General features: G+C 39.3%; 1 protein-coding gene across 1 annotated transcript in view; it reads right to left on the reverse strand.

Moving 5' to 3' along the window:
- The window catches only part of LOC132264720 (nuclear pore complex protein Nup88), a 55,044-nt gene extending 41,429 nt beyond the window's left edge, over window positions 1-13,615 (reverse strand). The window contains exon 1 of the mRNA XM_059765011.1: window positions 13,302-13,615. Coding sequence (XP_059620994.1) covers window positions 13,302-13,508 — 207 coding nt within the window. The 5' untranslated portion in view covers window positions 13,509-13,615. The remainder of the gene's footprint in view (window positions 1-13,301) is intronic.
- Between the last annotated feature and the right edge of the window lie 316 nt (window positions 13,616-13,931).

A 13,931-nucleotide genomic window follows, 5' to 3' on the forward strand; every position in this document is an offset into this window, starting at 1 on the left:
GAAGCGCGCGGTCAAAGTGAATAATGACAGGCTGAATGACTCTCCCGGTTGGGTATTGATATTCAAATGTAATTAATGATTTTAATATTAGTGGCTGACTGTCACACACGATGACCAACAGGGTGGATGGCACTATTTCGATCGACACTAGCGATTAATTAATTAGGTGTGGAACTTAAATATAGTCGCCGGTCGATGGACGGTCAATTATGAGAGTGGCTTGTCTTTTCGTCAGGGCACAATTATTTAATTATCATGCGACAGCATTGCTCACAGATTGAGGGTTGATATGCATTAGTCACAGTTCTGATAGTATTGATAATAAATTAGTCATCATTTCCACTCTCCATTTCTACGCAACATTTCACGTGGTGTGGAAGAAATTTTCCTCTTCAGCAACTCAGTGGAAATCTCTCGAAAATCTCTCACCATATTTCTCCTCTCCCTCTTAGAAGGAATCCGCGAGTGTGGCGCACTTAAATGGCAATATTCTTCATGAATGAGTGAACAGTGAGTAAAAAATATGCTAATCTTTAGCCATAATCGCAATAAATCATCGAATGCAAAACACAATCGTTAGGCTTCCATTTTCAATAAATCAGATTCATGGGTTTGAGGAGGTGTTTTCCCTCATTTTCTCTCCGCGCTCCAGAAAATTTCCATCCTCTTGGCTCTGGCGCTGATACTCCAGGACAAAGTGTTACTGGCTCCGCGTGTGCCACCCAAAATGATTTTTACTGAGGAATTTATAATGAGTACTTTTTTCTCTCACCCCCAAAACACACCCTCAATTGTGCCGGGGTTGCAACCAACGAGGCGCCCTACTTTTTTCTGTCGCGCGATAGTATATATTTTGGAGAATGGAAACACACTCTCATTCCAAAACAATAATGCGGTGCCACGAAGAGTGCGCCTCCGCGCCGAAAAACCGATCAATTTAGTCTGCCAGAAACATTAAAATAATGTCGGTAATTTATATGATTCAATTTACATTATGTCACACAAACTTCTATGGTCGCTGCAAGCGCGCGGGGGTGGAAAAAAAAGTGGCAACAGGGGCAAATTTTGCAATACACGGATAATTATATGACTTTTTTTCAGACCAAAAAAAAAGAACAAAATATTATTATGAACAATAAAATAGTGGGGAAATAATAAAAATGACACTGTGACGGATTGTAAAATTTTTGAATTTACTACTCAGGCACAATGTGGATCATCTCGAGTACTTTATGAGGTGAAACACGAACTATATTAAGTAATTTATTACACCTCCATATCCAATGATTTTCCCCTCTCTCTCTCTCTCGAGGGAGGCATTTTTTCTCCCAATAATTATCTCAATGTGACAGTCCATTTGGGGAAATTGACGAATAGCAATTTATAAACATTAGAAAACATCAGAAACAGAGGAATATTGAGGGTGTGTTTCCAATGCTGCTGCGTTAGGGGGCGAAAGGGAGCTTCATTAAATTATTGGTGGTGTCACAGTGTTAAATTTTCTTGAAAACTTGGAGAGAGAGAGAGAGAAAGGAAGTGAAATATAAAAATCCGTCGATTTATATTTCTTAAAACTAAACGACATGTCATTTTTCTTTTCTCTTTTATGTTAAAATCTCACCCTCGCTCGTGATAAACAGTTCAGCTTTTTTCCTGGCCTCCTTCGCCGGGGGTTTCTTATTGTTTCTCCTTCTGTGCGAAGAGAGGTGTTGACTTCGTCCTCTCACACTCACCAGTGTGACACTAATGCAATCTCACCAATCAATCACATGACAATTCCCAAGGATTGCGACCTCGTTTAGTCAAATTAATGATTTCAGCGTGCTGAGAGAGAAAAAAATCACACGATGTCTTCATAATCTTCAAATTTCTCATGAATTTCCAATGAGTCTTCCATCGTACTTTTTTCGCCTCCTTTATTGGATATTATGAAATTTTTAAAATTCACCCAGAAATTGTCTTATGAAGCAATTTTAGATATTTCAATTTTCCGCTTCCTTCTAATTTCCCCCAAGGTTCGTCCTTTTTTCTCCTCGGGAAAATAACTTCTTGACGCGGGTGATTAAATCGCTGCTCCTTTGCTCTCTCTCTCTTCACTCTCATCAACGTTCCGCACATAATTTCCGATCTAACCTGCATATGACTATAGATAGCGAGGATGCTTTTATTAAGCACAACCCCGGCGTGTTTGGGAAAAGGTGCGGGCGAGAGAGTATCGCGTGAGGCGTGGAAAAGTGCAAATGACAGTGGCGAACCGAGGAAAAAATGAAGACAAAGTCCCTCCAAGTGTTTCTCCATTCAATTTGCCAAGCAAGACGCAATTAAGCGCTTGTCATTTGGTCGATTAATTTGTGTTTTTCCCACTCACTTTTCAATTTACAACCAACAGCGCGAATCTATTAAATAAAAATACTCTGCGCCAATTGAAACAGAAGCTGCTTTCCAGCATAAATTCCATTTCTTATGACTTCTCCTCAGTGAAAAACGCTTTCTTTTCCGGCTACAGTAATGCTCTCAGGCATATCTTAACCATGAACCCTTTGTCTCTGAGCCTCTCTCTTCATTATCACTCTCGCATTGCAGTGTGGAAAGGATGATGAAAGAACTTTGGGTAACAAGTGAACCCACAGGATTTGGTCATAATTTCAACCACGATGGAATGATATAGAGAAAATTTCTATTGTTGTCACTGAAAATTATTATTATTATTATTGTAGCCTAGGATAGTTAAATGTGTGAGGCCATTCATATAGTTTCCCCCCCCCCATCCTCCGGCTCTCTATGCGGACCACTGAGATAGTGAATGTGTGACGGTGGATTTTCTTATACGTTCTTCGGCCATTAAGACATTCATATTCTTGGATGAGGGATTTTTGGGTGTGGGAAAAACGGGAAATATTACAAGGATTTGCTTATTCGCCGCATTGAGATGCTGATGCCGGAGAGAATTGTCTTTTTGTATTCACAAGTTATATTTCTTGCCTTTCCCGCGTCCGGATTTTATCCCCCAAAACTAAACAACACTCCATATTTGTATTGTTCTTCGATGAGTGGGTGGATTTTCTTGCTCAACAGAAACATCCTTGAGTTTCCCAATGCAGACACTGCATCGCCTTTTGTTTCTCATCTGTGCTAAAATTTCTGATAACATCATTTGTGGTGTACTTTTTTCCGGCCATCATATTGTGTGTCAAATGCATCGATGCATTTCCCAGCATGATATTTAATGGCTTCTCCGCTTTGCCACTCATTGATTTTCTGCACTTCTTGCAGTATTTGCATTTCTCATGTTAATGGAAGTTTTCAATAAATAATTCCCGCCGCACGAGAAATATTTCGCCAAAGTTTCTGGCCACTGATGTTGCAACATGGCAAGTGAATTTCAAGTTAAATTGCATGAAATATGATGATAGTGTTTCGCCCTTATCTCACCCACAATTCCACCCCCGTGTGGAAGAGTGGGTGGAAAATTATTCCACTTGATGACATGGTAATGTTCTGTGATTATTTACTGCTGAATCAAAAAATTTTTCACTATCACGTGCAACTATATGTCCACCCCAACATATAGGAAGAGACAGACATGCATGCACGGCGGGGTAAAAAAGCTGCACCCAGTGAAGAGATAGAGAGAAGAATAAATGACAATGATGATGTGCATTTTACAAAATTCACCATCATTCACCGAAACGAGAGAAAATTTTAGTTTTCCCTCCAATATGAATCATTTTCTCCATACATGGCAGCGCATTTTTTCCTTCACCCATTCCAGAGAGAGAAAGCTTCAGTGAAAAGGGGAGAAAAAATGTGCGATAAAAACTTGCAAATACTCCAAATGGCTCGCCTTGTGATGGAGATGATGGGAAAAAGTTGTCTACAAAAGAACATGAACTTTCCTTCTTTCACTTGATTTTCCTATCACCGCAGCACGGAGGATGGAGGGAAAGTTGCAGTTTTGGGGTGGGATTTTCCACCCACAATTCTCTCAAAACTCGTGACGAATTTTAGTGAGAATTTTCGGTTTTTTTCCTCTCGCTCAGCAGCCAAGAGCGATAAAGAAGTGGCAAAGAATGTGAGTGGGATGTGGAAAAATTGTGGGTTGGGAAATGTTGTACTCAGAAAAATATACATTGTTTGATATTTCTTCAGAATAATCCATGATTTTGTATCTTAACCGCATATTTTGTCATCAACATTAAACATACAAATTTATGGAGCAATTCTTAGTCACACAATAAATGTTAAAAAGGTGTTAAATTGATTTAACACACGCCTTTGCTATTCTGAGTCACACATATAAGGCTTAAAATGGCGATTTTCATTCGCTTGAATGTATAATTATTAACACGACCTCCAGAAGTTGTTACATTGAATGTGTTAAGAGCAGAATAACAGATCGTAATCTGTAAATATCTTGCAAAAATGAATCAATCCGTCATTGTGACTCTCATTTTAATGCATAAACATGAAATATATTTGCGTTAAATTCTTTTTATCGTAAATTTACTAAATATTTACTTGAATTCTAATAAATGAAGCAAATTTCATAATTTTTCCTCTCTTACACTTTATGGTATTACTCTTAAAGATTGTTTGTGGGCGGCTGTGGCTCAATAGTCAACGTGTTTGACTCTCGATGCTACAGTCGTGTGTTCAAATCCCACCGCTTGCAAATGTTTGAACACAGCAGAGTGCAAAAATAAGCCCTTTCCAGCTGGAACATACGCTTCACTGGAGTTGGTCTTGCGCTCTGTCCCTGTATATACAAAAAGGTGGAAGCGGCCTCTTAACACAGTCAATAGCGCTCTCGCTTAATGACACACAGAGGTCCCGGGTTCAATCCTCACCTTCTGAATGCTGTGAGCGATTGACTCGGCAAGGGAAATAAAAAGACATTTTTAATGCCAACAGACGAAACTGACTGTTGATTTCCAACTTGAGGTTTGTACAACTTCAATGGAAATGTTTCCCTTGGCCAGAAAAAAAGGAATATAAGGAAAGCATTCATTCATGTGTTGGGAGTTATTTGGTCAATTGACACCCGCAAAACGCAATAAATTAAATTGGCCATGGACAAAGATATAACAAATGGATAAATACATGGAAATATCAAGGAAAGAACTGGATTGTTATGGGGGGAAGCAATTTTCTGGGGTAATCATAGGCTGCATCGGATAAAGAGCCTCACGGACAAATCCATCAGCAAGACAATGCCGCCAGCAAATCAGCAAAAACAAACCCACAAACTAATAAAGATGACACATGCATCTGCCCAGCCGGATTGGACATCCAGAATGAGGACCATTCCATTCATGGCGACCACGGCGAGCACGGGAAAACGCATCACAACGTTCGGAATACACACGAATATCGTTCAGCAGAGCTTGAGGAAGACATAAGGCCACCAACCAAAGATCTCCACGCTCCCGAACTTAGAAATTAAAGAATGAAACTGTATCTATCTATCTATCTATCTAAAGATTGTTTTAGCGAGAATAACACGGGCTGTTTTGCCTTATTCATTTCGAATGTTTAAACTTTTACATGTTTGAAGCTTAACATGTCAGTGTGCGACTGAGAATTGCTCCATTATTTTGCACAATGTTGCGACAAATTTGCAATTATTTGAGTGTATTCTATTTTATGTAGTTCAAAAGATATTGTAATGTTGAGGTAAATATTCAAACATTCATGTGTTCTTCTTTGTTTCTCTCATTTTACAGAATTTGCGCTCTTTTCTTTTCAACTTCAACTCCTCACAGAATCTCTTCGTGGAAAACTTTCCAGAGCAAAACTTTGCTCAAAATAAGCAATACTCTGTATTATAGTTTCTTCATTGACGCACAAAGTCCGCGAAAGAACCTCTCCAGTCGACCGAACTTTATATATCTTTCACCGTCATTTTGTATATACAATAAGAGTTGCGCATCGCTATTAATGGATAATAATAATTTTTATCATTTTGATCATGAAACACAATATGATCCATCATTGTCATCGCGCACTCCTGAATGTCTTTTTCTTCATTCCCTATTCGGTGAGTTGCGCTGAAGGAGTGATGAAATGTGTGTGCTGTTCGGCAGCGAAATGGTAAGGAGAAGATGAAGCCAATTTGTGTGAAACTCTTCTCACAGGCCATTTGCTGCGAACGATAGGACCATCTGTTATTTCATGTTTTATGGAATTGATGAATACGACTCTTTCATTTCTTTCGCCCAAAAGAAGAAATTTCGCTATGGGAAAAGTCACAATTTCTTCCTCTCTCTCTCTCTCTCTCTCATCATATAACTCTTGCGATTACGCGCCTTTTTACCATATTGCAATAAGACATCCAGAGTAACGATTATGATTTCTGATAGCAACACACCCGCAAAGGCCCTTCATCGCTGTTATTCGCGAGAGAAATATTTTGTCACGATTATTTCTTGTATATTTCGTACTGTTATTGTTATGCCCGAAGGATGTTATCAGGATGAAGTGGATTTTTTGGAAGCTCTCTTCAAATGTCATCGGTCACTTCTAGTGCGCAGTTTAGCCACCCTTTGTGATCCATCAATGGGCGGAAAAAAAGCTTATTGGGGAACTCCAAGGGAGACACAGCGCAAGTCATTCTAATCATCGATTATTGGCTCTATTGGTTTTCTCTCCTCGAGGGAGTGATTGGAAACATTCCGCCAGCACTGCGAAGCATTCAACTCTTTCCTTCTTTCAGCATTTTTCACCACATTTATTCCCTCTTGTTATTCTTTAATTACTTGAGGCAACTTTGTGTGGCAATGTGTCTCATTAATAGCATTAAATTCACACCCCGCGTGTCTGATTCCCACCACGCTCTTTGTATCAACATTCAGGTGACTTTATTCCATTTTTCCACATGAATTTTCCACCCCAGTAATTTTCAACTGGGAATGAATTTGATGTGCGAGGATGAAAAAGAAAGTTAGAAAATGGCTCAAATACTAAAATGATGTGTGGGAGTGAAAAACTCCTCCAACTAAACTGTGCTGTGCAACCTTTCACTAAAATGAGAGGGATTTAATTGTTTCCGTTTTTCCATGGCTCTGTGTGTGGATGGGAACTTAGTGCTGAAAATTCAATTGTCGAGATTTTCTTCATGCTATACATATATGAAATTTTCGCCCTATTGTGTTATATAGCTTCTCTTTGCATATGAAATTTCTCTACTCGCACAAATTTTCATCAACTGAATGACTTTCCAGCGTCTATTTGACCATTTTAAACTGTTTCTTTTTAATTTTCCACACTCCGAACTCGCTTTTTTCCACCTCTTCTATGACATCCTATATGCTATATAGCTTTTCACCCTCTCCCTCTCTCTCTCTCTCTTTCTCTTGTGTGTACTTGAAAAGGTAGAGCGCGCAATTCTGCTGAGGACGCCGAGAAGATTGTTGAAAACCTCTGAACTGTTTAATTGTTATTGGAGTGTTCATAATTGTAACAATTGAAAATGCGGTAAATCCATCGCACATGAGAGAGAGAGAAAATTGTGGAAATATGGAAATTTACAGCTACTATCGCGACGGAAATGAGTCTCTCACGGAAAAGGCTCGAGAAAAATACGGGTCGATTGTTTTAATTCACACAGTCTCTCAAGTCACAAAATATAATTGGTGAGAATGATATCCGAATGTGGGAATATTGTTTGTGGAAATTCTTTTGTTGTCCCGCAAAATTTCACTGCGAAGTCTTTTGCCGGTGGTTTGGGAATGAGTTGAGAAGTCAGTCGAGCAGAAAGGGTGGAAAACTCGAATGGATTTTCCACGAAATATTTTTATTCAAATCCTATATTTAGGTGAAATTTTCCGTTGGTTGAGGAAAAAAAACACACAGAACAGAAGACTTGACACTCTTCAGAGTGGGAACTTTCAAGAAAATCCACAAAATGAATAATAAAAACAATATTAAAAAAATCTTATTTATCTAAAAAGCACAATCGGAAAAAATTGTCATATTTAAGAATGAAAAATCAAATATTCATTGATTACGCCGTACAATTTTTCTAAGAAAAATGTCACAGAAATTGCAGTCAAATGCATAAAACGCTTTTTAAAAATATTATTTTCGATTTTCAGAATTATCCTAAAATGTTTTTTAGACTTTGAATGAATATTTCACTTGAAAACCTTAAAGAAAAGTTCAAGTTAAGTATGAAAAGTGGATTTTTTTAGAACTTGTTTGAATAAAATCGACTCGAAAACTATTAAAAATCGACTTTGGAAAGTAATATTTTCAAATTTTCTATTAATTTTGCCATATTTTAGTCAAAAATTTCAATAAATACCAATAAAATCAACTGAAATATTTACAAAATAATAAATAGAGAGCAATATTTGCACTTTAACAGACAATTTAAAGGCATTTTGAGGGTTTTGAAGTGAATTTGGCAAATTTTGCAGCTTTATTAACGCTGAAAATTTGCGATTTTGGCTTTTCCAAATATTTTCCCTCTTCATTTTGGTGAAAAGTCAATCAATTCCAATACAGCTCTCGCCCAAAAATCTCACCAGCACGAGTTCAGAGTGCAAAAAATCAAGCAAAAGAAATATGCGAAGGAAGAAAAGTCGCGTGATACTTAAGTATAAATAACATTTTTTTTAGCATCCACTTTTGTTGCCGTACTGAGAAAGTGGTCTGTGCCACCAAATAACGGTCAATACATTTGATACTCTTTTGTTGTAAGACAATTTGCCACCCACTCAAGCGAAAGGGAGCCTTCGAGAGAGTCCACGTAATAGATTTCACCCCCCTTGGCAGGGCGGTTTGAGGGAAAATCCTTCCGGTTGTGTCGAAAAAAAAAAAGAGAGAAGCAAAAGCACGAGAGTTTCTCCTTCAGTCCGGAGTCCTTTGAGCCCTTTCACATGAAGTCCCGTGAGACGATTTATGCGCGCTTAAGTAAAAATGTGTCGTGCTATTTTGTTATTATCAATTTTGCCTGAACATTTGTGCGTGCACAAAAGATATAAAGGGACAATTTCTTCCCCTTGTTTGGCCACCACGTGAAAGAGTGTGTCTTTTGATGCCTTTCGTCTTAGGAGTTGATTCATTTCGCGACTGCTGAATATTTATTGGTTGAGCTTTTCCTCTCACGTTGACGGGAAAAAAACCTCCCCTTTCCACCCCCCAAAAGAAAAAAAAAACACTGTGCGAAGGGAAAAAATCTCTGCACGGTGATAATCTTCAAAGTCCAGCAATTTATTAGTGGGATTATCATCGTATTTAGGGTGAAATTTATCCGGCAATGTGTGTCTGTGTGTGTGTTGTATAGAAAATATGCTTTGATTTTATTGAGTCTATTTTTGGTGTCCAACCGAATAAGTGCCAAGGGATGAATGGGAACTTCTTTTTTGCACCCCCTCTCGCATGATGCAGAGAAAATATTTCCGTTTAATACAGTAATCCAGTGATGCTGGAGACGACTTTGACTCTATAGGATTTCCATGTTTCCATGGGATTTATAAATCATCTGACAATAACATTTCTCTCTCTCAGTCTTTGGAAGGGGAGGAAAGTATGAAAGAAGGAATAAATATCTGTCTTTCTTCAGCATTTCACTTCGATCTTAATGGCATATCTCTGTGGTCGAATGGGAATTGTCTACTGTAATACCCACAGAGAGACCAAGAGAGTTTCTTTTTCAACAGGCGGGAAAACTCATCAACCCTCTGGAGGAGGAAATTATATGACAATGACGTCAACATTATTAGGTTTCTCGTGCAGAGCGACAGAGTGTGAGTAAATAAATCGGTCAATTTTTCATGATTTTCCTTCAAAACATTGTCACACACACACAACTTTTGGGGATCTTTGAGGTTTCCTCCTAAGACGATTTTCCTCCTCTCCGAGTGAGTCATTTTTTTCTCTCTAGTCAGTGGATTAGAGTCAATAGTGTCAAAGGGAGTTTGGCAAAAAAATCAGGGATTATACGATCTTCCTTGTGAAAAATCTCTCGCCCCGCCAAGAAAACTTCTCAGACAAAAGAAATGATAAACCAATTGATTAATAGTGAATTTGGAAATGTATTGAATGAAGGATTAGAAGTTTTTCTCTCTCTCATTTTTTCTGCCACAAAGAGGAGAAACAAGCCTTAATACATCCCTCGAAAGAGAGACAAATAATATGCTATGTGTGTACTAGCCAACAATATTAGGTACAGTGAATAATGATCTGTGAGTCTTAATCTATATGGAATGACTGGATTAGATATTGTCCACATGTTCTTGAAGCATCAGCAGGAGGCATTTCTCCAGCACTCCTTAGGTATAACGCTCCGTTTTCCCTCCCTCCACGTCCTGCTGAATGCTTGTGTGTGTTGTGGACAAACATTGGATATATTAAATCAGCCTCCCTAATGGTTGAATATCTTCTTCACCGCACAATATTGAATGTGTTTGCTGGCTGACGATGCTGGCATTTGGATTTTCTATAAGAAAATCCTCCATTCGCCATCGGGTGGGAGGCATATGCGGAATATAATTTATCTGGGGCGATGTGTCAGTAGTGTGAGAGAGTGACAAGGATATGTAATGCCATTTATTAATCGACGTGCCTCTTGTTCTCATGAAAATTTATTGCTCTGGACCCGAAAATGGGATGAAATTTGGTGTAATGGTTGATTTTCTTCCACTTCATCCCTTCACTCTATTTCCTCAATTTCTCCAATGGACAAATTCTCCGGGTATAGAGAAAGCCAAACCCCTTTCGCAGCGCATTCCAGTGCGATGTTCTGTGACACAGAAAGCACAGCTCGTTTGAGTGAGAGAAATGGTGGAATTTGTGACGAGAATCGTGACATTGTTTTAATTTGAAAAAAATTCATCCGAAACGTTTAATAGTTTTCAATTAGAAGCTCCTTGAGTGCGCCACATTAATAACAAAGTCACGAATTCTTTTTTTTTCTTCTTCACCCTCACTCGGCGTGAATTTTTCTTCTCTCTCCCCACCGCCAAACGCTTTCTAAACGTCGAAATATATATTTCACCTCCTCGCCTTGATGGATACTTAATCCGAGAAAGAATTGCAAATAATTTACGTGGCAATTAAAAACGTTCCAAATAACATTTTTATAGAGTGACATCTTAAATCGAAAGACATCATTCACTTTGGCCGGAGAAGAAGCCAAGCGGACGGGTGTAAAATATCCGCGCTGGGGGGGTGGAAATGGATTGGTCTGGGTGGCACGGAGAGATGAAAAAAAGGGCAGCAGAAGGGGTGGACATGGAATTTAATTCTTCTTCTTTTTTCCCCCCCCCACCCCACGAAAACTCTCTATACTTTTTCCATTCCTCACCGCGCGCGCCTATTCTATGCACACAAGTCGCCTCGGGACTCGGCAAGGAGTGGGTCGGTTTTGTGGCAGAAGAATGAGGAAATGAATGTCGCGCGAAGAGCCCCAGTGAGTGAGAGAAGAGGAAGTGTGAGACTCCTGAATTTATACGCACAATTGACTAGAAATAATTAATGATGACTAATTTTCACACCTTTATGTCGAAACATTACCGGAAAATGTATAACATAATGTCACCATCATTTATTACTGCCATCTCATCATATTTCAAGGTGTAATTATTATGCAGCAATGATTAAAATCCTCAATCATTTGTTAATTTTACAATTTATCCACATAGATAATGGCTCTGTATAGAATGGAAATGGATGGTGTAGAATTTTCCGGTGGATCGCTAATTAATTTTCCATGACATTTACTGTTCTAGCATTTAAAATTGCTCATAATGACTTTTTGCCGCTATATTTATAGACTGCGGATCTGAAATTTGCGCTTTGCAGAACATTCATAGTTCACCTGATGACCACTGATGGCGCCAAAGTCGAAATTAGAACCCAAAGCGCAATTGCAAAGTCTAGTCAGCAGTAAATCCAAAGAATTTGAACAATTTTGGATTGGTTTAGACGATTTTTCTAGAATTTGAACCACTTGCTTTGAACTTATCGATATTTACCGACACTTATCGACACGAATTGCGTGTAATTTCCTATTTCAACCCAATTTTAGGAGAAAAATGCTTAAAATAGATAATCTATGGATTAATTACTCCATATTAGTCCTATTTTTCTTCTGAAATCCTGTTGAGGAAGGAAATTGCATGCAATTCGTATCGATAAGTGTCGATAACTTTGATCTGTTCAACGTGAAAAGGAACAAGTGCGCGAAAATTGAATCCTTCAATACCCTCTATGGAATTTTAGTAGCTTAGAAAGCAGTTTTCCAGTATATTTCCGGGCACTTTCCGGACTTTAAAACCGCCCCTAGATTGGCAACTCGATAAAGGCCCTAAAACAACAATGTTGCACAATATTTGTGTGATTTCTTACGCCGTGTGGTTTTGTCTGATTAAATTATTTGACGATGAAGAGAGAAAATAATAAATCCCAGGAATGATCTGACGGAGAGCATAAAAATAAATAGACCGATTTTATGGCAATTTTTACGACGGCTAAATTTGACTTTGCAACTTCTTCCACGCGGACATTTTCAACACCCCGCGGAGTCGCGGAAGCCTGCAAAAGGCATCGACCGCGCTCTCGGTATATTTTACTATTATTGTTACGATTATTATTGGGATGTGCAGATGAAAGGGGAGCCTCGTGAGGGTGTGAATTCCCAGAGGGATTTTATGACTTTCCAAAACTCCAGCTGCCGAAGAGCGCGACTGCTCTTCAACTTTCGGCGGGATCTCCATATTTATGATTATTGAATCAAAATGATGATGGAATTTAATTAAAAACCATCCCTCTCGCGAGTTGCGCCTCAATCAAACCCTCTTGCGAGAAGCGCACTCCTTGTCTTTGCCGCCTAAATCACAGAGGATTCAATATTTCGGTGCTCAAGTGTCTCAATATGAGCGTCTTTCTCACACCCCTCGAAAGGGTGAAACAGTGAGAAAATCCCACTTCACACTCCGCCAGGGGAGGAGTCGATACAGTGTCTTGAGCATCCCCATAAATTCCCTCCCCAGAATGGCACGCGAGGGAATCGAAATGCAATATTCACACTGTCGCTCGCATTCGACTATTTTATAGCGCTGAAATTGAATAATAAACAAGGTGGATTTTCACGGGGATAAATAAGAGAGCAAATGCTCTCAATTGTCTCCCAATTCAGTGTCTTCTCGTTCCAGAAAAGTCCTTCCTACTGGCAAATATTCCACTCCCGGACAGACAATGCGCGAACTTGAGCAAACGCTTTCCGGACTGTCAGAGTGAGGTTAAGTCGCACACATTCAGACGCTGTGTTTAATGAGATATTCGCATTTTTCCCTTACTTGGAACTTCACGGAGCCTCCCTTGGACCTCGCCGCCCTCCAGTTGAGTGTCAGGAGATGATTGTCCTGCGAATTCCAGGCGAAAAGGATGTCATCGCAGGCTTCAATGAGATTCTGCGTGCGCGTCAAATCGTCAGGAAGGCAGCGCTGCAGGAGCTTGAACATCTCCTCAGAGTTGAACTGGAAGGTGTCCGTGCAGGTTGCCATCGTAATTCACTACTTATTCACGCTGAGAGCCAATAAAATTACGGATTTTTCACAATGCAGAAAGAACAACACTAGAAAAGCGGCATGTTTTGACACGAAATTGCTTGGTGGATCCGTCACGAGAGGCGCTGTGGTGTTCACCACGCGCGCAATGAAATTCACCACTTGGCGGGAAATGTTCCGCATTTTGCAGTGAATTCATGACAAATTTCACCAATTATACATGATTATTGCATCGCCAGGCCGTGGGAGGATGACTGGTGGACACACCTAGGTGATTTGGTGTGTTTTAGGGGTGCGATTGCAAGAAAAATCGCAATGTAACGCGTATTTGTATTAATTTCAGCCAAATGATTTATAGCCACACTTTCAGCCCTCGAAGGATTGCGTGACCGCCAGATGAAAGGGTTAAATTGACACATA

The sequence above is a fragment of the Phlebotomus argentipes genome, unplaced genomic scaffold (genome assembly GCF_947086385.1).
Source record: "Phlebotomus argentipes unplaced genomic scaffold, Phlebotomus argentipes genome assembly contig_2, whole genome shotgun sequence".
Taxonomy (NCBI): domain Eukaryota; kingdom Metazoa; phylum Arthropoda; class Insecta; order Diptera; family Psychodidae; genus Phlebotomus; species Phlebotomus argentipes.